At 55.9% G+C, this 27,671-nt stretch overlaps 2 protein-coding genes across 4 annotated transcripts; both read right to left on the bottom strand.

Annotated features, from left to right (window-relative positions):
- Positions 1-79: 79 nt before the first annotated feature.
- Positions 80-27,606, bottom strand: NCAPH2 (non-SMC condensin II complex subunit H2). Of its 3 annotated transcripts, none has more exons than XM_065551589.1 (21): positions 27,458-27,606; positions 16,294-16,413; positions 15,683-15,784; positions 15,153-15,208; positions 12,631-12,712; positions 11,094-11,165; positions 10,554-10,633; positions 9,522-9,676; positions 9,127-9,222; positions 8,626-8,750; positions 8,398-8,469; positions 8,010-8,076; positions 7,122-7,229; positions 5,323-5,376; positions 4,413-4,483; positions 3,981-4,098; positions 3,429-3,494; positions 2,384-2,439; positions 1,682-1,783; positions 754-903; positions 80-426 (listed from the first exon to the last, which is right to left on the bottom strand). In XM_065551589.1, exons 2-21 carry the CDS (start codon positions 16,399-16,401, stop codon positions 289-291), a joined length of 1,878 nt encoding a protein of 625 aa, XP_065407661.1. In that variant the 5' UTR covers positions 16,402-16,413; positions 27,458-27,606; the 3' UTR covers positions 80-288. The 3 variants fall into 3 exon arrangements, with proteins under 3 accessions (XP_065407661.1, XP_065407671.1, XP_008172376.3); XM_065551599.1 differs by lacking the exon at positions 27,458-27,606 and adding an exon at positions 27,301-27,322; XM_008174154.4 differs by lacking the exon at positions 27,458-27,606 and adding an exon at positions 17,391-17,516.
- LOC135972682 (uncharacterized) lies at positions 19,123-25,614 on the bottom strand. The gene has a single exon (XM_065551498.1). The coding sequence runs from the start codon at positions 24,419-24,421 to the stop codon at positions 20,096-20,098; it is 4,326 nt and encodes a 1,441-aa protein (XP_065407570.1). The 5' UTR covers positions 24,422-25,614; the 3' UTR covers positions 19,123-20,095.
- Positions 27,607-27,671: the final 65 nt, after the last annotated feature.

The following is a 27,671-nucleotide window of genomic DNA, read 5'->3' as shown; positions in this document are numbered from 1 at the left end:
GTTTATAGCCTCTGGAGCCTCAGCCTGCCCTGCTCGCCTGGCGGCCCATGGCCCAATCCCCCCTTCGCAGGGACAGCACTTCACAAAACCGCACCCATGGTTTATTACTGCACAGGCTGTGCCAATGGAAAGAGACAGAGCAAAGGGAGAGGCAGAGGGGACAGCAGAGGCAGCGAAAGGGACAGGCTGTACAGGGCATGCTGCCGGAGCTCAGTATATACACAAGGAAGGGGCAGGAACGCAGCAGCCCCTGGGGGTGCCATGCACCCCAGAAAGCCAGGGGCACTGTCAGTTTGACACAGAGGGGGCCATGTAGGTGCGGAATCGCTCGTGCGCTCGCTCTTGGGTCAGGAGGCGCAGCCTCATGGTGTCCACCGCCTCCTCCAGGCCTGGCTCCTGGCTGATTTCCACCGTGTAGTCGTTGGCCTGCAGGGGGCAACAGCAGGGTTAGGGGACTGGCTAGGACTGGGGTCCAGGAGTGGGGGCAGGAGCTGTTGCTGGGGCACACCCCTGGTGTGGGGGCACAGGTCAGGGCCTGCAGAGTCTCACATGGGGGCAGCAATGCAGCTGCACGCAAAGACCCTGCGTAGTTGTGCTCAGCCAAGGGTAGAGGGCAGCAGCCTGCGTGGGAGTTCCAACTGTAGGCAGCTCTGGGGGAGGCCGCCCGCCCGCCCCACGGCAGGGTGGAGGGGCCGATTGCTGTCCGCGGGGAGCAGGGTACCCTCCTGAGGCAGCCTGAGCCCAGACACTCACCAGCTGTAGCGAGGCCAGCATGGAGCGACACACCTCGAAGGCCGGCTTCCCTGCCACCAGGCTGGCGAAGGAGTGCCACTCGCCGAGCCGCCCACAGCTCGCCGCCAGCTGGTCCCCGTAGCTGTGGATGTCGAAGGCAGCTCGCTCCTCCTGCGCGGGAGAGGGGGAGTTAGACACTGCGCCCAGCACTGAGGGGCCAGGCCAAGCCCCGTTCACCCATGGCCACTAGCAAACGCTGGCCAACTCCTGGGGGAGTGGGAGGATGACCCGGGCAGCCCCTGCCCTAAACCACGTTACAACTGTCACTGTCCGTCCACGGCTTAGGGGCACCGGCAGAGCTGTGGTGGGAGCCAAGGGCAGGATAGCAGGGGGGCTGCAGATTGGGTTTGAGGGGCACCGGCAGAGCTATGGGGAAAGCCCAGGCTGGGGGGCACCAGCAGATGTCAGAGGTACCCTCAGACTGGCAGAGGGGACTATGGGCCAGGATTAGGTGGGCAGCAACAGTGCTGGGATCCGCCCATCCCTGGGCTCTTACTCTAGGTTATGCCACCGTTCATTCCCCAGGCAGCAGCTAATCACAGACGCAACAGGGGGTGGCAGCGCCTTTAAGTCAACAGGGTAAGACAGATGCCCAACAGGGAGCAGGACCCAGGTCATGGGCTTCCCTGCAGGGAGCGGAGTACCAGGCTGAGAGCTCTGGGCAAAGCTGCACAGAGCCTAGGGAGACAGGGACGGGGATGTGCTCTCAAGCCTCACTTCAGCAACACCCTGTGTGCCCCACTGCCAGTGGCCCAGCCACCCTCACTCCCAGCCCTCTGCTGCGCACTCCACCCACCCCTGGGGCTCATCCCTGCAGAGAGCCCAGCCCGTGTGCTGCCCGGAACAGCTCCCCCACAGCCGGGGGCAGGTTCCCATGCTCCAGCCTCACCTGCTCCTGCAGCTTGGGTTCTATCTTGTCCTCCCAGTCACGGATACGCTGGGACAGCACCGTCTCACGGGCATACTTCTGGGAGTTGGCAATGAACAGCTCCTGGGGACGGAGAGATGGGGGATCAGGGAGGCAGATTCCAGCCCCCACTCCAGCTCTGCCTCACTCCCACCTCCCCACCGGGCTCAGGGGAACATTGAAATGGAGACGTGGGCAGGGGTCACTCGTGCCAGCGTTTCCAGATATGGCTGATCCCCACACCTGAGGCAGGGGCACGGTCCCCTGGCTGCAATGGGATTGGTGGTGCTCACCTCTCCAGCGCTGAGGGCCCACCCCATGGAGCAGCCAGGCAGCTCCCGCTCTCCGCTGGAGAGCTCAGGCCTGGCCCTCTAAGGGCACAGGCTAGAAATGGAGGATCAGACCACTAAAAGGCTGAGAGAATCCAATGCTGTCCCTGGCCCAGCTGGGTCCAGGCTTTCCAACCTGCTAACAAGTCCAGCCTGCCCCCCACCATCCCTCTTGTTCCTGGGCTGGGAGGGAATGAACATTTACAGGCATCTCTGGAAAGCCACGGCCCTTAGCTGCAACATCAGAAGGGCACGGCTGCCCAGGCAGCAAGAAGGGCCAATGGGCAGGTGGCGCTGCAGAGCCAGGCTCAGGCAGAGAGGCTCTGCGCCAACCCCCCGGGGGATGGGTACGTACCACATTTCTCCTCACCAGCTCCTCATAGCTCAGGGAGTCAGGGATCGCGCAGGGGCCTGAAAGCGAAGGGGAAGCTATAGCTCAGAGCAGCTTGGCGCTGCCGCTCCGAGACAGCGCAAGTCCTCACGGATACCCTGCCAACCCACTAACAGGGACATGACTTCCCCAGCGCCATGGGGCTCACTGTCCCCGGGAAGCACATGGAGCTTGCTACTTGAGCAGCAGGGTATGCACAAACGTGTATGCACAAACGTGTATGCGTGCACATGTTCAGGGGTGGGGAGACACACCACTCTCCTAACATAGACAGCTTTTGATGAACCCACAGGCCAGATGGGGCTGGTGCAGCTAACCACATCTCTGGGGCCCTACCAAATTCACAGCCGTGAAAAACACATCATGGGCCAGACCTCTACCGTGAAATCTAGCTTTGGAGGGAAGGGGCAGGGCTGGGGACACCCCACCCAGGGGCTCCTACCTTTCACTGGGCTCCAGCTGCTGGTCCGCCAGGCTGGGGAGGAGTGGGACTTCCCCTGCACAGCCACTCTGGGGGAAGGCGGGGGCAGAGATCAGACCCATCTCTGAAGGCAGTGCAGAAGTGGGGGTGGCAATCCCACGACCCCTTTACAACAGTTTTGCGATACCCCATCCCCCAAGACCCCTTTTTGGATTGAGACCCCCACGGTTACAACACCCTGAAGTTTCAGGTGTAAACATCTGAAAACATTAAACTGACCAATTTTAAAACCCTCTGACCATGAAACTGACTAAAATGGACTGTGAATTTGGTAGAGCTCTACTCATCTCTAACATAACTGCAACCCATGGAGACTACAGGTCCCAGCATGCAGTGCTCCATTGCAAGATGGAGCACTGCATGCTGGGACACGTAGTCCACAGGTGCCAAGCTATGGTAACGCCCACTCTACGTTACACATCCTTGCTGAGCTCCCAGGCTCAGGCACATTGCCAGTACAGGCCCCTCAGGGTAAATGAGGCTGCGCCTGTCTGCGACAAGAAAGGGGATCTGCTGGGACTACGTTACCCAGGTCGCCCTCGGCCAGCTGCTCCAGGGCCTCCGGGTGGATGTCGTCCTGCTCCAGGAAGTCATCTGCAGAAGGAGAAAGGACTCTGGCCAAGGGTTCATGGGAAAGTTCCCACCCAGACGTTGAGTCCTGCTTAGCGCGGAGCTGCCGAGCCAAGGGGAGCAGGGATTGTGGGGAGTCCCTGCAGCCTGCTCGGTCCGTGGCTCACCCAAGACAGGACAAAGTCGTCACACAGCAGCTGCCCTGGGCCTGGAAATCCTGCGCTGGCTTCCAAGGGGCAGAGAGGGACACAGAGCCTGCCTGTCTAGCTCAAGTATGGCCCAGCTCAGCAGGTCAGAGCAGACACTGTCCGGCAGCCACAACAGCCCCAGCCCCAATTTTCACTCCAGTTTCTAGCAGGGTTGGCCAACGTAGCAAATGTCACCCCTCTGATGGGCACGAACTGGCCCAGATCTCCTGGGGCAGGAGTGAGGAACGGTGGCCAGGATCCCGTGCCCAGGGCAGCAGTGATGGCACACAGACTGCCCCAGCTCCGAGGCTTTCGGGAGTACCTGCCCCCCCGTCGCGGTCCAGGTAGTCGTCCATTCGCTCCTCCTCCACGGCATTCAGCTCCTCCTCGGCCTCCTCCAGCAGCTCCTCCTCCTGCAGATGCTTCCCCAGCAGCAGCCCCTGGGAGAGGGAACAGGCCTGGCCATCACTGCTGGTCTCCGTGCGAGTGCCTGCCTGCCACCAGCCGGCGGTTGTCCTCAGGATTTACATCCCCATGGCACCCCGAACTCCTGAGCAGTACGTGCTGGGTGGGGCGGCCCACATGGTCCCTGCCCTAGGAAAGGTGCCCTAGCCACTGGCCAATCCCTGTGGCTGCCCAAGTGCCACCCAGACCCGTGACAGCACAGGCGCTCACAGGAACCTGCCCCTTTCTGCAGGCAGACCGAGGGCACCTCCACATTCACACTCGTGCCCCAGCGTCGCTGCTGCCTCACCATTCTCCTCTGCAGCTTCCTCTGCACGGCCATCCGCTCCTTCAGCTGCTTCCAGTACAGAACCTCCAGATCTGCCAAGACACAGTGGGAACATGGGAACTGCCCTGCCAGGCAGAGACGGACGGAGCCGGGCTGCGTGGCATGGACACCCGGCACGACTCCTGCCCGCGGGCTCTAGGCACAGCCCTGGCTTGGCTGCAGTCACAAACTGGCTGGGCTCCACCCTCGCCCCCGAGGGAAGGAAGAGCTCCAGGACAGGCACATACAGCCAAAGCCCTGGGGCGGGAGCTGCTGCTAACCAACGGGGTATGCAGTTCCCATCCCCCTGCAGTGAGACAGCTGGCTGGGCATCCCGCCCCAACCAGTTTGGCCCAGCGATCCCTGGGGTGGGGAACGTGTGTGTCCAGGTGGGAAGAGGGCTCAAAGCACATTCTTCCCCCAACCCTACACCTCACCGCCTGGATTGCCCGCCACGTGGGAGCCGAGGGCTGGTATATGCTAGAAAAGTGCGTCGACCGAGTTACATCACTTGGGGGTGTGAAAATCCACATGCCGGATCGACGCAGCGAAGCCGACCTAAGTCCCCGTGTAGACAGACTCTTCCGTCGGTCTAGCTCCTACCTTTCAAGAAGGCGGATTGGCCCAGTCAATGGGAGAACCCCTCCTGTCAGCATAGCTAGTGTCTACACTGCAGTGTGCCGCCAGAGCGTTTCCAGTGTAGACAAGCCGGGAGGAACGCTCTGGGGCTGGGACAGTGCTGACGCACTCTTTGGTTTCGCTCTGTGGGGCTCCGTGAAAAGCAGGCTCCAGAGGCGTTTGAGTGTGGGAGGGGAGGGGCGTTTATGGCAAGCAGAGTGGGCAGCAAAGGGATGTTGCCTCTCGCGCACATCACCAGCCACATCCCTCTCACCAGCGAACGTTGGCCCTTTCTTCTTGGTTCTTCTGCTGTCGGCTCTGTCGTTCTCTGGAGAGAGACCAGAAACGGGTGACATTAGACAGCCGGGTTCTGCGGGGATAGCCCTGTCAGTCGGACACCAGCCAGCAGGTTATTGGGGGCAGGAGTGGGATTAAGGACAGATGCGTGGCTGACCCAGTGCTTTCGGCACCGGCCGAGGATTGAGGTGACCTGGGTTCAAGTTCCTGCTCTTCCTGACTCCCTGGGTCTTCTAGGGTGAGGACTGAGACCCAGAGACAACGTGACTCAGGTGACCAGCAGGGAGGATACCCTGCCAGGCCTCTCGGGGGTGGGGAGGAGCAATATATTACAGATGGCAAGGCTCTGAAACTACAGCAATAGGGCCCGGATAAGATGGACACAAACATGGATGCCGGATGATGATGCCACCTCCTCTCAAAAAGCCCTGTAGCCATGCAAGCTACTTTACCAGCCCTGGTACCACAACACGGTTACAGGGTTACCAGAACCTGCTCTGGAGAGGCAGGGCAGCCTAAGGAGGCCTGCGCCACTGGGGAAAAAGCGGCGAGAGGACCTGATAGAGGGATGCAAACAAGCGGGTTAGGGACGGTCACATCAGACACCGCTCTCTGCTCTCTCATGATACCCGAGCAAAGGGCAGCCACTGATGAGACGCGCTCAGTCCTCTCGTAGCAGTGACCTTACTGAGCTCAGAAAGGACCAGACGTGTAATCTGTAGATGAGAACACCCACAATTCTATTAGGCAGGGAACACGTATAAGGAATAGAAACCAGAGTAATTGAGAGGTGTTGGGAAAAACCGTCCCCTACAGGCAGGTCCCACGAGCTCTGCGCCCCGGCAGCGGAGAATGAGAATGAGTTTTCATTTTTAGGAAGCTTGTGGGCCCTCAGCTTTAGAGAAAACCTTGACAATGTGAACCACGCATAACTGATACAGCTACATCTGCCTGAGTCTGCAGACAGTCTGAACCAATAGCTCTGCGCCATTCCTCCAGTTAGACCGACGCTGAATCACGATGACTACACTTTAAATGTCAGCACCATGAAGTGTTTCACTGCCGATCACTTTGGCAAGACCGCCCAACTAGAATGGCCTATCCCATGATTTCAAACCCCATCCCCAGGCTTGCAAGCCCCCACCTTTTCCCCTGCCAGTCTCCACAGTGCAGTTCTACGCTGGGCAATGCAAGAATCTCTGGTGTGTGTGGACCTGAGGTGGGGGGACGGCCTGAACTAAATGGAATTTGTTATCACAATAGGCTGACGGGGCCACTCTGCCTTTCAACGTCCATTACCCATCTGGGGAATTCCCAGTCTGCTGCCCCGGGCAGCATATTCTGTTCTGGGGTTTCCTGTCCCTTCCTGATGCAGCGGAGGCGGGTTACTGGGCTGGATGGGAGTCCTGTGATCCACACCAAATGGCAGGCAGGAGATGGGCTGAGTACAAGGGCCACACACCATGTGACTAGAACAAGGGGAGTCCCCAGGACAGAGTCCAGACACCAGCCACTATGAGCATTGGCCTGCTAAACCCAGGGTTGTGAGTTCAATCCTTGAGGGGGCCATTTAGGGAACTGGGGTAAAAATCTGTCTGGGGATGGGTCCTGCTTTGAGCAGGGGGTTGGACTAGATGACCTCCTGAGGTCTCTTCAACACTGATTCTATGATGCTGAGGCTGGGGGTGTCGAGAGGCCACGTCTCTCGGCAGAGAAGGGCCCTGCCAGGGAGCAGGCTGCAAGGTAGGGGAGCAGAGCTGGAGCGAAGATACTCACGGCTTGCAGAAAACCACTTCATGAAGTCCTGCAGCTTCCTGGGTGCCCGCCTCTTCCGCTTGCTGCCGGGCACGTCGTCCAGGTCACTCGGCACCGTGAAGGGTCTGCCTGGAGCCAGGTGCAGAGAAGGGAGTGAGCTGCAGTCACAATGGGTGGGGAAAGGAAGGAAGCAGGGGGGGCTCTGCCAGTCTCTGCACCGGGCGCAGGTTCCAGGGAGACCCCTGGGCGGCTGGGTGGGCGTTAGCAGCCACTGACGCCCAGCCACACAGTCACATGCCGCAGGACTCAGGACAAGGCCTGTAAGCCTAGTCCCCGCCAGATCTGCCTTCCACTTCAGAGGCAGCTCCGCACTCTTTTGCACTGGAAGACGCGCTGCTGGGGCCTGACACCACCCCTCTTCCCAGCACGGAGCAATCCTGCAAGCGCCTGGGGAGGCGGGTTTTGGGCTGGCCAGGAAGGAGGAAGGCCCCTTTGCTTTACAGCATCAGGGAGTCAAAGCCTGGGCTGCAGCCGCTCTCTCAGTCAGTGCAGGGGCTCTTCCCAGAGAGGCCACCGGGCCCAGCAGGCAACGCAGGCTGGGTGCTCCGGTCCAGGCAGGCAGGGACCCACTCTCTCCGGGTCGCACGGCTCAACTCAGGATGGGGGCAGCCACATTCACTCTACTAGCCACCCCCCATCTAGAGACAATGGTAGTTTGCTCCATGGACAGCAGGAGGCTTTAAGATGGGGGCTTCCCTGCTCACAGCACACGCACCCTTCCAGTGGTTCCTGCTTCCTGGAGCTAAACACCCAGGCTAGGATATCATCCCAGGCCCTGCTATGGTGAAGCAGCTGCTAAACCCCAGAGAGCAGCCAGGCCAAGTCACCCGTCAGCTGGCCCCTCGTTACCTTTCTTAAAGGGCTTATCCTCAGAGTCGTCAAAGGGGTCAAGGCTTCGCCACGGATCCAGCATCTCCTGGCACAGAACGTGAGTGAACGGTGAATGGGGCAGCTTGGTGGCCAGGCTCAGTTCCCACTCGATTCCCCACTGCAGTCCCCCTCCCTGAGCAGGCAGGGAGCACCCCGTGTCACCGAAGCATGGCTGAGGCAGCCAGTTCAGGACCCACAGCGATGAGCTCTAGGGCCTGTGCCCACTGGGAGCTGCTCCCTGGCATACCCAGTGCAGTGGGGAAGCTCCCAGATCACCAGCCTCCCCCTGAGTTACTATCTGGGAACTGCTCTCATTCCCAAAGGGGCTCTGCTGCCTCTCGGGATGTGTCCCTACGCCCGCTCTCACCTTTATGTGGGCGCTGGGCTCCACGGCCGGGGCCCGTTCCCGCAGCATGTACCCCTTGCCCTCGAGCACACTCTAGCAGGCAGAGAACAAGGCAGTTAGTTTCCTGAAGCATCGTACAGAGGCGAGACTGATCAGCTGGGCCTGTGGGGACCCTTGGCTGCTGGACAGGAGTGAGCGCAGCAGCCCCACCTCCCCATGCCGCCCCCACGACGACCGCCCTACTCCTACCTTCTGCTGCTGAATGTGCTCGACAGCAGCAGGACTGGTCTCCACGCCCCCTTCTGGGGCATCAGGCAAGAAATCGTCTCCTCCTCCTGCATCGTCATCACCACCCCCGTCTGGTGCCACAGCACCTACCGGAGAGGGGCACAGTCACTCCTGGGTCCTTTTCCATCCATGGGGCCACAACCAGCGTAGGAACAGCCCCTGGGAAGCCATCCATCCTCCGCCCTCCCTGCTCCCGAGAGGGAACCTCTCCTTCAATTCTGAAAACCAGCCCTGCTTTGAAGGCTGCAGCTCTTGAGAGAACAAGACTGGGTTTCGTTCATAACATAGGCTCCAACACCCCGCACAGCACAGGGCTGCCAGTGCCAGGGAGAACTCGAGCTGCCCCATTGACCCCTGTGGTTGGGAACCGGCCTGCCGGGGGCCCATGCTATGGGGGTGCCACCCTAACCAAAGCCTGCCAGCACCCCGGATCTCACACAGCAAACTGGCCACATATCTCACCTTCATTTTCAGAGAAGTTCAAGACTGGGATAGGCATCTCACAGGCACTGACCTCCATGGGTGCGTTTCCAGACCCCGGGGTGGCAGTCTGCCCTCCTGGCAGGGATGAGGCAGAATCGGGGGAGAGGGAGAGACTTGTTAATGATGTCCCCCAAGCATTACCCCATTGGGGTCTTAGCCCTTGGCTCTCTGTGGACCCCCCTTGAATAGCTGCTGGTTTGGTGACCAAGGCCCACTCCAGCCAGCCATAAACAAGGCTGGCTTATATAGCCAGCTTCCCCCATACCCCTCAGGTCGGCCTCTCCGATGGACTCTGCATCTCCCACATCCCCTTCCAGGAGGTCTTTGGAGTGGCTTTGGGAGGGTAAGGGGAGATTCCCAGCCCAATTCTGCACCTGTAGCGCTGCCAAGGTCCCCAGCCTGGTGTCTTGCTTGGAAGCACTGCGTGGGTGAGAGGCCCGCCAGCTCCAGCATGAAGGCTCCGTTGGCGTGAGGGGTGCACGTGTTCATGCGGAAATCCTTCCGGCTGGCCAGGATCTCCCCCTTCCGGCTGAGAGGAGAAAGAGCGGCGTTAGAACGGCTCTGACCCAGCACCATTGCTGGTTTCCAGGGTGCAGCCAGAGCATGGGTTCGTAAAAGGTCACGTGGGGCGCCAGGAAGAAGGGAAAGAGACCCAGACCTGGGAGAGACCTGCTGCGTCCCATTGAGCCCAGTCACATCCCCAAGCCAGCATAGAATGGGACTTCTTCTTGGCTCAGATCCTAGTGGGGGGGGGGGGTACATAAGGGAGACCAAGATCTCCTTGTCTCCAGGCTGGCCACGCTCTTCTAAGCAGCACAGGCTGGTGTCATATCTCCCTGTTGTTTAGCCAGACAGGGCAGGTTTAGCTCCGCTCATCTCTTCCTAAATCTCTCCCTCTGCACCCCAAATGCTTTGTTGCTCTCTGAACTGCCCCCGCCCCTGCACAGACCCCCCCTTTCCAATACAATGGGGCCAGAGCTGAGTGCAGGATCCCAGCTAGGATCTCCCCGGAGCCAGGCAGAGGAGCCTCCCTGCTCCAGCACACAAGGCCTCTATCAGCCCAGGCTCATGGTGGCCCATCTCATCTCATGTCGGATTGGCTTCTCACTCTCCCACCTCCATTCCTGACGGTCCCTGGCTGATCCCCAGGCTTGTCCTTCCATGATTGTTCTTCCCCCAGTTGCGTTTCCCATGAGGAACCTCACGCAATGTCCTGCCCATATCTCTGAACTCGCTGGAGCCCTCTGGATTATTTCCCTCCCCCTGCTGTTCTCCCTCCTCTAGCCCGTTAATGAAGATGTTGAGCAGGGCCAGACCCTAACACTAATGGTGAGAAAATCCAAGAGAGACAGAAAGCAGATGGCAGGAGAGGAGTGACTGAAAGCCATTACGAGGGAAGCCTTTACCTGAACAGGGGGTTGTCCTTCTTTTCTGTCTCTTCTGGGGGTACCAGGGCCATCGGAGTCAAGGGGACAATGTTCACAGTCTGCAAAGATAGGACAGCATGATCCCAGCTGCCCATCACAGGAAGAGAGGGGCCCGGATGCACTCCACAGACAGGGCCCTTGCAGCCGGGAAGACGCATTCACACATACAGAGAGCTTTTTCATCTGCTTCTCAGGGCTATCAGGGCAGGCTGGGCGCTGGGCAGCACCGTCCTGCCAGGGTACAGACACCAGCTCTCACCAGCCAGATGGCAGCCATTGGTACCCAGGGTGTGTCACCACTTGCTGCTGAGGAGGGTTCTGGCTGCAGGAATGCCTGGAAATACTCCCTCGCTGGCAGAGGTCTCCCCTAACAGCACTGCTCAGTTAGAGGGGGGGGGGGGTGAGCAAGCTGGCACATTGGACATGGCAGACTCTAGTCTCGGAAACCCCCTGATCAGGAGGCAGAAGGGACATGAGAGGGGCAGGGAGGGCATGAAGGACGGGGACCGCGTCACTTACATTAGGCTGGTGATCTTTCTTCATGTCCACGCTCACCACGTTGGTGTCCTTGATGTCATCCAATGAGAGGAACTGCAGAGAGCGAGCAGTAAGATGGAGCACTTCACACAGAGAGCTGTCTCTCTTTGACATGCCGTACAGACACACTCTGCTGATCCCCACAGCACCCCCGATGGCAGGTCAGGGTCTCCGGGCCACGGGGGAGGGAAGTGACATGCCCAAGGTCATGGAGTGACTCCTGGCCCCGGGCTCAGTCTACCCTGATCCAAACAAGAACAGTTCTGCAGCTCTGCATCTGAACCCGGGACTGAGGAGAGGAGGCAGAGAGCCAGTGGGAGCCCTCCAAGCGGTGCACAGGGACCATGGGCTCCCAGATACTTGGTGGCAAACTCCTTCCAATGCAAGCTGGCGTCTTAGCAGAAATGCCTTAGAACATGGTGGCCAGTGAGTTTGGGGATAGCAGCAGAATTCACCGATACACGGTTATCTGTATAGAGGCAGTGTGACACACACACACAGTGCACTGAGCCTGGGAGCCTCAACAGGCCCTGAGAAATGTCCCTAGCTCCCAGGGGCCTTGGAGCTGGGAACCTTTCATCTCCACAGACACCACAGGGCAGCCACTGCTCCCCCGAGGGCGGCACGCCAGGCTCCCACAAGCAGTGCTGCTGGTTAGCCATTACAGTTATATGGTGCACCTGCTAAAGGCTCTCCCAGCCCTCAGTATGGCCAGGCAAGCATTCACACACCCTTCAGCTGACAGCCCTCCACCTCCTGGGACAGAGAGAGCCATGGATGTCAAGCGTTTAGTCTCTGGGGTGGAGCTGGAGGACTGCAGAGGCTGAGGGCTCTGTCCCATGAGGTGAAGGGGTGGAATGCTATAAGACTACACTTATGGTGGCGTGTAGAGTACAGATACTGCACGCCCAGCTAGCAGCATAGACACGCCTTAGGCAAGTAGAATACAGTCCCCCACAGGCCTGACCCCTAGGGTATAAACACGCCCAAGCAGGGCCTCCCATGTCTACACTGCTACTTTTAACAGTAGTGTGTCCCACTGCCTCCCCACTGCAGAAGCCTTTCCCGCCATGGTAAAAGGTTCTGCCAGCGAGGAAAAGCCCCAGCAGGTCCCTGCTGCCTCCCCACTGCAGGAGCCTTTCCCTCTGGTGTGTAGCTACAGGTGTGTCTGTGCTCGACTCACCACCATAAGTGCAGACATAGCTGTAGAGACCAAACCCCCAGGCCCAGGGTGTTTGGGGGCAGGGACAAGTGCTGTGGAAGCTAAATACCCCGTAGCCAGACAATAGCAGTTTGGGACTGGCCTGCTGGCAAGTGATCATAGCAACTAATCAGGCAGGGCACAATTAGACTTGGCATCTGAGTCTGCAGCCTAAGGTCACCCACCACCATTTAACCTACCAGTCCAGTACCTAGCACACACCAGGCAGAGGACTGCTGGAATACTGCCCGCACTCCCCCTGCTGGCGCACAGAGGGACTGCACACAGGAAGGACGCACACCACACCTGGCGTCTTACCTCTTCCTCCACCGTCCTGGGCCCAGCACTCACGTCAGCGTCGGTGCCGTCCTCCCCCACGGACATAGGCTGTTTGTCCCGCCTGGGTCAGGGAGGGGAAAAAACACAAGAGGGCACTGGAGTTTTCTAAAACCATTATTGTCTGCTGGGCAGTTTCCTGGGGCAGAGCCCAGGATGTCCGAGTCATTGGTAGGGTGTGCCCTGGGGCAACAGTTACTCTGACAAAAGAGACAGGGATGTAACATGTCTCCTCCAGCCCAGGAGTGGGCAGCAGATAAAGCTACCGGGGCCTTTTTTGTCCTTGTGAAGTGCTATAGAAGGGCCCAGAGTTGAATAGCCCAGGAGGGAGACAGCCACATCAGTAGGTTATTCTTCTGATGGGAGCCAACTAACGTGCACTTGATTCCTATATGCAGGCCTGGCTCAGAGCTGGAGCCCACCACTCCTGTGCAGGAGTGCAAGTGGCTCAGAGGAAATGGGATTTGGCTGCAGTGGGGGGGGATGGGGGGAGCGCTTAGGCCTGGCCAGCAAATCCCTTGCTTCTTGAGTCGATTTCGTTTCCGTCAGGGAATGGGGAAGGGGAAGTGGAGGGCACGTTTCACTTCGAGGCAGCCAGCACGCAGCTTGAAGAGAACTGTTTAACATATTCCATTTCTAGCAGCTCCAAGTCCCTGCAACACCAGCAGCACCCTTCCCTGTTGGCTCTGTCCCTTCCCGCATCAGCAAGGCCCTAGCACAGGGGTGGGCAAACTTTTTGGCCCGAGGGCCACATCAGGATTGCGCAACTGTATGAAGGGCCGGGTAGGGAAGGCTGTGCCTCCCCAAACAGCCTGGACCCCACCCCCTATCCGCCCCCTCCCACTTCCCGCCCACTGACTGCCCCCCTCAGAACCCCCAACCCATCCAACCCTCCCTGCTCCTTGACCCTTGATTGCCCCCTCCCGGGACCCCCGCCCCCATCCAACCCCCCTGCTCCCTGTCCCCTGACTGCCCCAACCCCTATCCACACCCCCGCACCCTGATAGCCCCCCCGGAACTCCCACCCCCATCCAACCACCCTCTGCTCCTCATCCCCGACCACCCCCTCCCAGGACCCCCTGCCCCAATTGCCCCCCAGGATCCCACACCCTTATCCAACCCCCCCGTCCCGACTGCCTTCCCGACCCCATCCACCTCCCACCACCACCCCCAGGCCTCCCGGGACTCCCACTCCCAACCCTCCCTGTTCCCCATCTCCTGACCACCCCCCCAGAACCTCCGCCCCATCCAACCACCCCCTCCTCCCCCCCAGGACCTCCCGCTCCCTTACTCAACCCCCCCGCTCCCCGTCCCCTTACCAGCAGCAGGAGCTCGCAACCGCGACACCAGGCCAGAGCCAGCTGTGCTCCCCACACTGCCCAGTGGGAGCGGCAGGCCAGAGCGTGGTCAGCGCGGCAGCGTGGCTGTGGGGGAGAGCGGGGGAGGGGCCGGGGACTAGGCTCCCCAGCCAGGAGCTCAGGGGCCAGGCAGGACGGTCCCACGGGCCGGATGTGGCCCGCAGGCTGTAGTTTGCCCACATCTGCCCTAGCAAGCGCCTCTGCTGAGCCAGGCCTCTGGCTGAGAGAAGCAGAGGAGCCCAAAGGGAATTTCATTTCAGAGGTCGGTTTGTGTGGCTGGAGCCAAGTGCCTGTTCAAAGTCAGAGCCATAGGAGAGCTTCACCCGTCCGGGGGGCTTTCTGTTTCAGAACAGCTACTGCTGTCCACCTTAAACAGATCTCTCCTCTCTTAACCGAAGACCTGTACTGAGCATGGGCCAGTCAGAATGGGGATGGAAAAGTTACTAAAGAGGCGACATGCTACATTTGAAAACTGCTACTAAATGGGATCACCCTGCTAGCGAGGTGCCGAAACCCTCCCACGTCCCAGGCCATCTTCTTTCTATTTGATACCTCCATACACTGGGCTGCATTGTGATCACACCAGCTCAGGTCCCAGTCCTACAGCTGGATCCCCACCAGAGATCCCTCGTGCCTGCACAGAGACCCACTGACTTCAACATTATCCCAGGATAATGTCTTTTGCAGGACTGGAGCCTAGCATTAAAACCAGCAAAAAATAACCACAGAGATTGTCCTGGATGACAACAGTTTAAAACCAGATAAAGAGCGAGCGTGCCTTATGATCTGAGCAGGGAGTCAGGACATGTGGGTCTATTCCCCGCTCTGCGGGGGACTTCCTCTGTAGACTTGGGTAAGTCACTTCACTTCCCACCTGCAAAAGGGGGATAATTTACCTATATCGAAGAATGGGTGTTCGAAGGATTAGTTAGTGTTTGCAAAATGCTACAAGACCCTTGCTTGGAAGAGAATAGGGAGGGGCAAAGAACCGTGACAGTGATAAAAAGGACAGGAGCTGCAGGTCAGAAAGAGATGTATTAGCCTGCTGAGCTGGGCTGGGGGGAAGTCATGGTGGGAGCCCCCAGCACTAAGCCCAGATGGACTTCGCAAGAGGCAACCTCACGGAGAAGGAAAATCTTTACTTACTTTTTGTTGGAGATGAAATCGAGGGCCTGGTAAACAAGAGAGTAGAGATATTCCACCTGCCAAAATAAGGCAAGAAGGTTAGAGGCTGGGATGTAAGGATCTCAGGGAGGCTGCCTCTGTTAGGGCCTGGGGTAAACAGGGGTCCCCGAAGAGGCCCCAATGTTTGTTTTTGATAACGTCAGTGTTCTCACCAGGTCTTGGCACTTTCAGCCTTAACTCCAGCTTAGGGGAGCGTTTTGCCTGAGGAACAAAGTACTATGTAGCGAGACTTGTAGCTTCTGCAGGCTGCACGTCCATATACAAATAGAGACGGGAGCAGCCACAGCGGGGGCTGGGTGATGTCTATTGTTTCAGGGCTATATTTAATCAATCAGCACATGTGCAGCTGGCCTAACACTTTCAGAGGCAAGCAAAACTCCCCAAAGCACCCACTGTACAAGCCTCCAGCTGGCAAACTCCAGAGAAGCTCTCCTCCCGGCCTTGCAGGGGCAGCAGGAGTGAGTCACAGCAGTTCTCCTTGGCTTCCCCACCTTTTTGCTGTAGATGCAGGCAGAACCCTGGATCAGCAAAGCCGCCTCTATGAAGTTCATGGTGGTTTTGCCGCCATCGAAGGAAATGCAGATCTGGTCCAGCTACAGAACACACACACGGGAAGACACAAGCTGATTTTACAGACTGGGTTTGAGAGACAACACAGCAGGAAGAGAGACTTTGGAGGGGACAAAGCCCTGGCCCCACAGCAAACCTGGGGGATGAGATGAGAGGGGTGAAGGGAGAATGCAAGACTTTTCCCTTTGCATTCTCTTGTAATCTTTGGGCTACAGCTCTTCCATAGGTGGCAATGGTTCTCCAAGGAACAGGTCTGTGCTGTGCAGAGCATCGTTTCTAAAGCTCCTGTGGACCCAGGAGCACTTCACAGGGAGGGCAGGAAGCAAAAGGAACAGGTCTGAGGTCCAGAACTTGATATTTAGAGTTTAAGGCCAGTGACAACGTGGCAGGGCTGGCCTGAGGGACAGGAACATTAGGGATCGAAACGAGCACCACATGCTAGGAATTTCAGCTGCATGGACACACTGTGGCACTTGGATACTGACATTCCTCCCTGCCACCCTGATCTTCGTGGACGGAAAGAATGCCTTACCTCCTCCAGATACTCCCCCAGCTGGGCTGCCACATCCACCTCCCAGTTCTTTGTGAGGTCCCGGATGGGCTGCAGAAGGTGCAGGAAGCGTGACTCCACATCCTCCATCGTAACAGATCCCTAGAAGTGCAAGAAGTTACATTTCATCCAGGAGCCGGGCAGACAAGCCCCCAATCAGGAGGGGACAGAACAAGGACACAGGTCCGTCAGTTTGCTGACAACGCTGTCATTTGTGGCCCGTAGTCATTTAATGGGATGCAGTCAGCTCAAAGCTGGCTCCAATTTTGCTTTTATAAAAAGTCAGCTTTTGTAAAACCGGAGGCCAATAAAAATGTTTTAATTCAAACAAAAAACAGGGCTTTGTTTTGACATAAACATTCCCGTGTTGTCACAACACAGGGTAACAGTAAGCTAGTGTCTGAGAACCTACAAATAAAAAATATTGATCTGATTTTAGACCTACACAAATGTCTGTAAATAAACAAACCCGACCATGAAACTGACTAGAAGTCCCAGTGAAATAAAGTGAAGCATGTAGCATAAATTGCTGATTGTATTATTTATACACTAACAGCACCCGGTCGGAATTATGGCCTTGTTGGGCTGGTTAATCTGCAAACCTGAGCCTCAATTCTGCAAACGGTTAAGCACATGTGTGACCTGACTCCTGGGTCTTGGGACCCAGTCTGATGCAAAAAGTAATTTTCCCTCTGTTGATACTCACACCTTCTTGTCAACTGTAGGGAATGGGCCACATCCACCCTGATTGAATTGGCCTCGTTAGCACTGACCCCCTACTTGGTAAGGCAACTCCCATCTTTTCATGGGCTGTATATTTATACCTGCCTACTGTATTTTTCACTCCATGCATCTGATGAAGTGGGTTATAGCCCACGAAAGCTTATGCCCATATAAATTTGTTAGTCTCTAAGGTGCCACAAGGACTCCTCGTTGTTTTTACACAGGTGCAGGCTCACTCATGGCCAGACTACTCTGAATTTGGGCATCACTTTACACATAGGATCTTCTTACGCTATAGGGAGAAAGAGCTGCCATTCACTGCACACCGGAGTGTTCTCCTCAAAACCAGCCCATACCGTGTGCCTCTCCTGCTCCCCATCCGGCCTTCCCAGGCTGTGGTTAGTGCCTCGCCTCCCCTCCCCATTTTTAGCCGGTGTCAGATAGTGGACCTTGGCGCCTCATACGGGACTGCAGTATTTGGCTGTCAAAGAGGGATGGAGGGATCAGACCCAGGAGCGAAGAGCGGGGATTGAAGCGGGGAAGGGAGCAAGGAATGTGACAAGTTGGAGCAATAAGGGCTCAAGGAGGGGTCAGATCCTAGATCAGTGATTCTCAACCAGGGGTACGTGTACCTCTGGGGGTTTGCAGAGGTCTTCCAGGGAGTATCAACTCATCTAGATATTTGCCTACAACAGGCTACATAAAAAGCACTAGCGAAGTCAGCACCAACAAAAATTTCACACAATGACTTGTTTATACTGCTCTATATACTCTGAATTGAAATGTAAGTACAATATATATATATATATACACACACATATACACACACCCACACCCCTCTACCCTGATATAACGCTGTCCTCGGGAACCAAAAAAAATCGTACTGCGTTATAGGTGAAACCACGTCATATCAAACTTGCTTTGATCCGCCGGAGCGCGCAGCCCCGCCCCCCGCTCCGGAGCGCTGCTTTACCGAGTTATATCCAAATTCGTGTTATAGCGGGTCGCGTTATATCTGGGTAGAGGTGTATATTCCAATTGATTTTTTTATAATTATAAGGTAAAAATGAGAAAGTCAGCAATTTTTCAGTAACAGTGTGCTGTGACACTTTTGTATTTTTAGTCTGAATTTGTAAGTTTTTAAGTGAAGTAAAACTTGGGCTATGCAAGGCAGAACAGACTCCTGATAGGGGTACAGTAGTCTGGAAAGGTTGAGAACCACTGCCCTAGGACACAGTCCAATCATGGTACACAGGCGCAAAAGGGGACAAGGATAAAGGAACCAGGGTCTCCCCAGGGACACAAGGGACTCAGGATGGCTTGTGTATCTTGGGGAAGACCCTGATACCAGATTAGGGTCTTCCCCACAGCACCCACCCGCCACTCTGGCCCCCCAAACACCCTCCAAGCTTTGCCCCCCCATCCCCACAGCACCCATCTCAGCTCTGCCCCAATCCCCACCCCCCCAGCTCTGCCCCCACCCATGCCCACAGCACCCCCCAGCTCTGCCCCCACCCATGCCCACAGCACCCCTCAGCTCTGCCCCCCATGCCCACAGCACCCCCCAGCTCTGCCCCCACCCATTCCCAGAGCACCCCCAGCTCTGCCCCCCATGCCCACAGCACCCCCAGCTCTGCCCCCACCCATTCCCAGAGCACCCCCAGCTCTGCCCCCCATGCCCACAGCACCCCCAGCTCTGCCCCCGCCCATTCCCACAGCACCCCCAGCTCTGCCCCCCATGCCCACAGCACCCCCCAGTTCTGCCCCCGCCCATTCCCACAGCATCCCCCAGCTCTGCCCCCCGTGCCCACAGCACCCCCAGCTCTGCCCCCCCATGCCCACAGCACCCCCAGCTCTGCCCCCACCCATTCCCACAGCACCCCTCAGCTCTGCCCCCCATGCCCACAGCACCCCCAGCTCTGTCCCCACCCATTCCCAGAGCACCCCCAGCTCTGCCCCCCATGCCCACAGCACCCCCAGCTCTGCCCACACCCATTCCCAGAGCACCCCCAGCTCTGCCCCCACCCATTCCCAGAGCACCCCCAGCTCTGCCCCCCATGCCCACAGCACCCCCAGCTCTGCCCCCTGTGACAATGCGGTTCTGGCGGAACCCAACTGAGAGTGCCAACTCAGGACAAATTGCTCAAATAGGGCAGTTACAGCCCAAGGCTGGGGTTTTTTCCACCTCTAAGGCAAACCACCAGCCAGACTAAGAGGACTCCAGTCTCACCCCACTGGCTAACTGCAAGTCTCACAAGCAATCTCCTTAGATACTCCAGTTTCCCAGTATTACCACCAGTACCACTCGTTATGGGGACAAATGGTTATGAAAACCAATACCCCAGTAAAAGAAAAAGGTTCTCCTGATCCCAAAGGACCAAGCCCCAGACCCAGGTCAATATACAAATCAGATCTTATCCACAAATCACGCTGTTGCCGATCCTTTAGAATCTAAAATCTAAAGGTTTATTCATAAAAGGAAAAAGATAGAGATGAGAGTTAGAATTGGTTAAATGGAATCAATTACATACAGTAATGGCAAAGTTCTTGGTTCAGGCTTGCAGCAGCGATGGAATAAACTGCAGGTTCAAATTAAGTCTCTGGAATACATCCCCCGCTGGGATGGGTCCTCAGTCCTTTGTTCAAAGCTTCAGCTTGTAGCAAAGTTCCTCCAGAGGTAAGAAGCAGGATTGAAGACAAGATGGAGATCAGGCATCAGCCTTATATAGTCTTTTCCAGGTGTAAGATCACCTCTTTGTTCTTACTGTGGAAGATTACAGCAACATGGAGTCTGGAGTCACATGGGCCAGTCCCTGCATACTTCGCTGAGGTACAAGGCGTATCTGCCTTCTCTCAATGGGTCCATTGTATAGCTGATGGTCCTTAATGGGCCATCAAGCAGGCTAGGCAGAGCTAATCTCAGTTTGTCTGGGATGTCACCCAGAAGCATAGCATAAGTTTGCCATACAGACAGTATAGAGCCAATATTCATAACTTCAACTACAAAACTGATACACACATCTAGACAGCATAATCATAACCAGTAAACCATAACCTTGTCCTAGACACCCCATTTGACCCCCTTTATACAAGATTTGGGTGCCACTACAGGACCTTGGTTGCAACAATGATCTATACGGTCCCAGTTTATGTCAATAACGTCACACCCCCAACGCAAAATTGATGCAGGAAGGGATGACACAAACATCATTGACTGCATCCCAAGAGCTCCCCATCCTGGGTTCTGTCTCACTACAGCTAGTATTGGGTTAGAAGCCATACCAGTGTATAACAGAAATGGTTCATCAAAGTCATGTTCAATAACATGATTGAACCTCTTTACAAACTCAAGGTAACATTTAGTTAGAACAATAGTGGATTGGATCTGCTCTGGCAGCATGGTTCCTGTATGTGCCATGTGATCTTGCCAAGAGCTAAAGAAAACTGCTACTTTATCCATACAAGCTCGGGCCAATGTTTGGAACCCAATTAACATCGAATAAATGCAGATATTAATGTTCTTCATAGTCCAGGAATCTTGGCATTTAGCCATGAAAGCAATATGGTAGTGTGCCTCAGTCTTCCTTTTCATACAGCACATTAGGTCTGGAATGTCCTCTCCCCTGTGAAAAGTTCCCATATTGTTTATATGCATTGCCTGTGAAACCCCAGTGTAACAAGGCCTTTTAACATAACGTGTGTTTTCATGTATTCCTTTTAACATGTTCAATGAATTCTCCAAAAGATTAGGCACATTGTATATTTTTACCGTTTGTGGCAATAGCAACACATTAATTACAAAATTTAGCAATAACAACAAGTTCATTGCAAGTGTCCATCTACAGTCATGTTTGTCATGCCACCCCTTTGGCTCAATACCATTGGAGTTTGGGCATTTTAGGGTTAACCTGTGGCTTCCCTTTGCAAAATTCAGTTTTCTCTTTCCTCCTTGTCCTGCAGGATCAAACCCTGATTTCTCTTGCTTAACAGAATTCACTGGCTGATGGGGTGGGCCCTCTGTGCTAACAGCTATTAGCAAGTCCTTCCTTTCCCAGCCAGGCAAGTAATTTGCACTACCCCAGACCAGAGCCAGTCCACCAGTTTTCATATTCGTAACTGCTATCATCCCCAAGGCTGGACTCTGTCTTAAAGAGATACCACACAAATCCAAAAAGTCTGCGGGTGAGAGTTTGCTTCCTCTCCCCCGCATCCTCAAGCATTTAGCCATAAAACTGCTCTGCTCTGACACATCAGTAACCAAATCTGTCCTCAAACCCTGAAGCACAAACTGCTCATTTAAAGAATCAGAAAGGAGACATTCCTGTTCCAACACCATTGTCTCCCCAACAAGTTGGCCCCACACAGCCACTTGGTTATAGGGATGCCTCAATCCCTTAACAACTTTTACTTCCTCTGAGACCTTCTCAAAGCTACCCACACTGGATCTTTTACAAGGAAAGTTAGTGGATCCCTTCACAACAGACAATTTTTGGCTGCTAGGAACTGAAACTTCCTTGATTAAATCACTCTCACACCCTTCAATTGCAGGGAACTGCTTGCACCGAGTACCATGAGGATTCCTTTCTCCAGGAGCTTTTCTAAGCAGCAATTCACCCCTCACAGAAATTCTGCCCTTACCCTCTTCACCTAGGGCTTGCTCTAAAGGCACACTTTCCTGAGCAACAACAGACTCTGTCTGGGTCTTACTTACATTCAGGATCACCTTTGGCCCATCAGGCAGATCTCTACACAATCCCCTTTCAGGCGAACCCATAGACTTCCTAGATAAAAGGTTAGAAATACTTCCCTTCTCTTTGCCACACACAAGCTTAGGAATTTTTTCCTTTTTGCTACAAGTTGTTAAACTGTCCGTAGGTAACACAACCAAATTACCTTTCTGCTCTCCTTGTGCCCTGGCTAGGGCATCACCCTGATCAGACAGAGTTGTTACACCCTTCTCCAACCACACATGAGCAACAGGCAAAATACAAGCACCAGAACTGTTTGGTCTCTGGGATTTTGCTAAGCCACTAACTGGATGCAACCTAGTTACGGGGCCATTCTCCCCAGCAGATGCAAACTTAGGACCATTCCCTTCCTGGGCTTTGGTTGAATCCAGAACCAACTCTGAGACAACTAAATTACTCTCAACCATCACAGGCCGAAAGGCACCTTCTGTCTGCTCCACAGACAAAAAAGAGTTGGAGACGCATTTTCCTTTACTAGACATACTGTTTGGGATTTCATTTCCCTTGTCCCAGCACACCGGGCTGTTCACAGACAACTGCTTGGAGACTGGGGTAGCTTCCTCCATAGGCAAGTCAACACCCCTGACAGACACAGGCACATTTCCTTCACTGTCACTGTTCTTCGCACAGGAAACAGATAAGGTATAGGGGCACTCATCTTCCACTCTCCTTGCCTTCCCAAACTGCTGACTAGATAAAGCCATCAGCTCACAAGACTGCCTAGGCTCATCCAAAATCTCCTTGTTCTCCTCTCCCTTCGCTTGATCTAATTCCAGATTTACTTCTGAGACATTAGATAGACATTCAGAAACTTCATTCACAGCCAAACAGCTACTTTCCAAAGACAAACTTTTGGAGAAACCCTCCCTAGGCACAACCTTAGGATCAATCCTCTCTTGTGCCTGGTTTGTATTAACTTGACTGACCATAGCTTTAATATCATTTCCAATCATAATATCCTTAGGGATTATGTCTTTTACTCCCACAACCATGGTGCCCTCCAATCCCTTCCATTTCAGGTGGATTTTAGCCAAAGGCACCCTGACAAAATACTTAGATAAGGCTACAACAGTTACATCTTCGCCTGGCAAATAATCTTCCTTCCTGACAAGACTTGCTTTAACCAGAGTAATATCTGCTGCGGTATCCCTCCATGCCATACACCTCACTCCATTCACTTCTGCACTGCTAATAAACTCTGCATTATTTCCCCCATATTTAGCTTTAATGTGAGTTTTAAGGTCAAATCCTTCAGAGACAACAGAAACAGCATTTGCACACAGGGCACCAATGCTGGGCTCTGTGTGGCTTGCCTGTGAGTTTACAACAACAGGGTTAGCATTGGCCGTGGCATTTGGGGTTGCTGGTTTTGGGCTGCCCTTCAGTGTCGGGCAGTCTGGTCTCATGTGGCCCAGCATACCACAGCGATAGCATGTAACCTGCTGGGGATGCGAGTTCCTACCCTCCGGGCCCCCTTGAACTCCTTTAGAAGAGTCAGGTTTATTTTTAAATCCTTCCCTCCTCTTGAACTGGGGAGACTGGTGATCAGTTTTCCCCGGGGTTTTACACCCTTCTCGAGCCCTGTTTTGGGTATGGGCATCGGCAATCTCTGCTGCCCGTAGGACTGACTCAGGGTCCCTGTCACACACAGCTGCTCTCACATTGTCAGGCACAATGTCTAAGAACTGTTCCAAAGTTATTAAATCCAGCAGTTTTTCAAAACTCCCATGAACCTTGGCTCCCATAACCCACTTTTTAACAAAACCCATCAGCTTATGAGCACATTCTACAAAAGTACAATCCTTAGGCATTTTAAACTCTCTAAACTTAACTCTGTAAGATTCAGGAGTAACCTTGAATCGCCTTAACACAGAATCCTTAAACCGCTCATAATTTAACGCTTCTTGTTCCCCCAAGTCATTAAACACCTCCCTGGCTTTTCCAGTCAGTCTGGTTAGCAGGACAGGCATTCGCTGACCCTCAGGGATCTGGTACAGATTGCAGAGGCGTTCAAAGGTAGACAAAAACTCCTCTATATCCTCAGTATCATTGTAAATGGGACACATCCTTTCCCAGTTTTTCTCATGGCGGGGGGGAAGTGGAGTACCAGGTGGGGATGACTTTCTCCGCTCTTCCATTACTTGGAGCTGAAGTCTGGCCGTCTCCTGTTCCATCTTGTGAGTCTCCTGTTCCATCCTGTGAGTCTCCTGCTCAGCAGCGAGCAGCTCTAGACGCCCCTTACGGGCTCTCTCTTCAGCCTCCTTCTTTCTTTGATCAGCCTCTTTCTCTCTCTCAGCAGCCTCTTTCTCTCTCTCAGCAGCCTCTTTCTCTCTCTCAGCAGCCTCTTTCTCTCTCTCTCTTTCTAACTCTGCTATTTTGTGCTTCTCCAGCAATCGAAGATCTGCCAGCTTCTGTTCATGCTCAAATTGCAGTTGACTTGTCACCCTTTGCATCCTAATTTTTTCTGCATCTTCTGCAGCCTCAGGTAAGGGCTGTGCTCTTGCCCCCTGATCACTGGCTATTAGCAGATTTCTCAATTCTTCCTTTGTAGCTTTCTTTCTAAAGCTTATCCTCTTTTCTGAACACAAATTTTCCAGGGCTTTTTTCCCAAGTCCCTCATATGCTCTTTGCTCAGCCATTGCAGCAGCTCTTTAACCAACAAAACTCTCAATCCCAAAATTCAAATTTGGATAGCGTGGGGTTCTGACCCAAAGCTTAATTGACCTGGTTCTGTGGATCCTACCGACTACGCCACTGTGACAATGCGGTTCTGGCGGAACCCAACTGAGAGTGCCAACTCAGGACAAATTGCTCAAATAGGGCAGTTACAGCCCAAGGCTGGGGTTTTTTCCACCTCTAAGGCAAACCACCAGCCAGACTAAGAGGACTCCAGTCTCACCCCACTGGCTAACTGCAAGTCTCACAAGCAATCTCCTTAGATACTCCAGTTTCCCAGTATTACCACCAGTACCACTCGTTATGGGGACAAATGGTTATGAAAACCAATACCCCAGTAAAAGAAAAAGGTTCTCCTGATCCCAAAGGACCAAGCCCCAGACCCAGGTCAATATACAAATCAGATCTTATCCACAAATCACGCTGTTGCCGATCCTTTAGAATCTAAAATCTAAAGGTTTATTCATAAAAGGAAAAAGATAGAGATGAGAGTTAGAATTGGTTAAATGGAATCAATTACATACAGTAATGGCAAAGTTCTTGGTTCAGGCTTGCAGCAGCGATGGAATAAACTGCAGGTTCAAATTAAGTCTCTGGAATACATCCCCCGCTGGGATGGGTCCTCAGTCCTTTGTTCAAAGCTTCAGCTTGTAGCAAAGTTCCTCCAGAGGTAAGAAGCAGGATTGAAGACAAGATGGAGATCAGGCATCAGCCTTATATAGTCTTTTCCAGGTGTAAGATCACCTCTTTGTTCTTACTGTGGAAGATTACAGCAACATGGAGTCTGGAGTCACATGGGCCAGTCCCTGCATACTTCGCTGAGGTACAAGGCGTATCTGCCTTCTCTCAATGGGTCCATTGTATAGCTGATGGTCCTTAATGGGCCATCAAGCAGGCTAGGCAGAGCTAATCTCAGCTTGTCTGGGATGTCACCCAGAAGCATAGCATAAGTTTGCCATACAGACAGTATAGAGCCAATATTCATAACTTCAACTACAAAACTGATACACACATCTAGACAGCATAATCATAACCAGTAAACCATAACCTTGTCCTAGACACCCCATTTGACCCCCTTTATACAAGATTTGGGTGCCACTACAGGACCTTGGTTGCAACAATGATCTATACGGTCCCAGTTTATGTCAATAACGTCACACCCCCCATGCCCACAGCACCCCCAGCTCTGCCCCCACCCATTCCCAGAGCACCCCCGCTCTGCCCCCACCCATTCCCAGAGCACCCCCAGCTCTGCCCCCCATGCCCACAGCACCCCAGCTCTGCCCCCACCCATTCCCAGAGCACCCCCAGCTCTGCCCCCCATGCCCACAGCACCCCCAGCTCTGCCCCCGTCCCCCCAGCATCCCCCCAGCTCTGCCCCAATCCCCACCCCCCCAGCTCTGCCCCCGCCCATGCCCACAGCACCCCCAGCTCTGCCCCCACCCATTCCCACAGCACCCCCAGCTCTGCCCCCCATGCCCACAGCACCCCCCAGCTCTGCCCCCCCATGCCCACAGCACCCCCCAGCTCTGCCCCCACCCATTCCCAGAGCACCCCTCAGCTCTGCCCCCCATGCCCACAGCATCCCCCAGCTCTGCCCCCACCCATTCCCACAGCACCCCTCAGCTCTGCCCCCCAGGCCCACAGCACCCCCAGCTCTGCCCCCACCCATTCCCAGAGCACCCCCAGCTCTGCCCCCCATGCCCACAGCACCCCCAGCTCTGCCCCCACCCATTCCCAGAGCACCCCCAGCTCTGCCCCCCATGCCCACAGCACCCCCAGCTCTGCCCCCGCCCATTCCCACAGCACCCCCAGCTCTGCCCCCCATGCCCACAGCACTCCCCAGTTCTGCCCCCGCCCATTCCCACAGCACCCCCCAGCTCTGCCCCCCGTGCCCACAGCACCCCCAGCTCTGCCCCCCCATGCCCACAGCACCCCCAGCTCTGCCCCCACCCATTCCCACAGCACCCCTCAGCTCTGCCCCCCATGCCCACAGCACCCCTCAGCTCTGTCCCCACCCATTCCCAGAGCACCCCCAGCTCTGCCCCCCATGCCCACAGCACCCCCAGCTCTGCCCCCACCCATTCCCACAGCACCCCCAGCTCTGCCCCCCATGCCCACAGCACCCCCAGCTCTGCCCCCCATGCCCACCCCCAGCTCTGCCCCCACCCATTCCCAGAGCACCCCCAGCTCTGCCCCCACCCATTCCCAGAGCACCCCCAGCTCTGCCCCCACCCATTCCCACAGCACCCCCAGCTCTGCCCCCACCCATTCCCACAGCACCCCCAGCTCTGCCCCCACCCATGCCCACAGCACCCCCCAGCTCTGCCCCCACCCATTCCCACAGCACCCCCAGCTCTGCCCCCCATGCCCACAGCACCCCAGCTCTGCCCCCACCCATTCCCAGAGCACCCCCAGCTCTGCCCCCCATGCCCACAGCACCCCCAGCTCTGCCCCCGTCCCCCCAGCATCCCCCCAGCTCTGCCCCAATCCCCACCCCCCCAGCTCTGCCCCCGCCCATGCCCACAGCACCCCCAGCTCTGCCCCCACCCATTCCCACAGCACCCCCAGCTCTGCCCCCACCCATTCCCACAGCACCCCCAGCTCTGCCCCCCATGCCCACAGCACCCCCCAGCTCTGCCCCCCCATGCCCACAGCACCCCCCAGCTCTGCCCCCCCATGCCCACAGCATCCCCCAGCTCTGCCCCCCCATGCCCACAGCACCCCCCAATCCCCACCCCCCCAGCTCTGCCCCAATCCCCACCCCCCCAGCATCCCTCAGCTCTGGCCCCTGGCCCCCGAGCTCTGCCCCCCCGTCCCCACAGCACCGAGGGTTACCAACCCTCCAGGATTAGGGCATGTGACGGAACCTCCAGGAACACGTCCCGCCCCTGACAGGACCCCGGTTCCCGGGCGGGACCATACCGAGGGGGCGGGGGGGACTGGGGGGACCGGACCGTACCACGGGGCTGGGCGCGGGGGGGTCGCACCACACTCACCCCGCCGCACAGGGGATTCGCTCCGCTCCGCCTCAGCCCCCGAGCCCCGCCACCATTTTGTTTTTCCCGCTCACAGCGGTGACGTCGTTCAGCGCGTGAGGCGGGCGCGGTGACGTTGCGGAGGGGGCGGGTCTGCCCTGGCCCCGCCCCTCGCGCTGGGCGGGTACTTGGGAGCGCGCGGGTCGGGGCCGGGGACGTGTCGTGCGCTCGGAGG

This window comes from Chrysemys picta, chromosome 1 (genome assembly GCF_011386835.1).
Source record: "Chrysemys picta bellii isolate R12L10 chromosome 1, ASM1138683v2, whole genome shotgun sequence".
Lineage (NCBI taxonomy): Eukaryota > Metazoa > Chordata > Testudines > Emydidae > Chrysemys > Chrysemys picta.
Note: the sequence above shows the minus strand (reverse complement) of the source record. Positions and strands in the feature narration are given on the sequence as shown.

Excerpts from the sequence above, each read along its gene's own strand:
- NCAPH2 (XM_065551589.1), bottom strand. The coding sequence starts at position 16,401 with ATGGAGGATGTGGAGTCACGCTTCCTGCACCTTCTGCAGCCCATCCGG. Across the intron at positions 9,677-10,553 it reads AAGGACAACCCCCTGTTCAG|CCGGAAGGGGGAGATCCTGG; the intron begins GTAAAGGCTTCC and ends TTCTCCTCTCAG. Across the intron at positions 9,223-9,521 it reads GGACCTTGGCAGCGCTACAG|GAGGGCAGACTGCCACCCCG; the intron begins GTGCAGAATTGG and ends CATCCCTGCCAG.
- LOC135972682 (XM_065551498.1), bottom strand. The coding sequence starts at position 24,421 with ATGGCTGAGCAAAGAGCATATGAGGGACTTGGGAAAAAAGCCCTGGAA.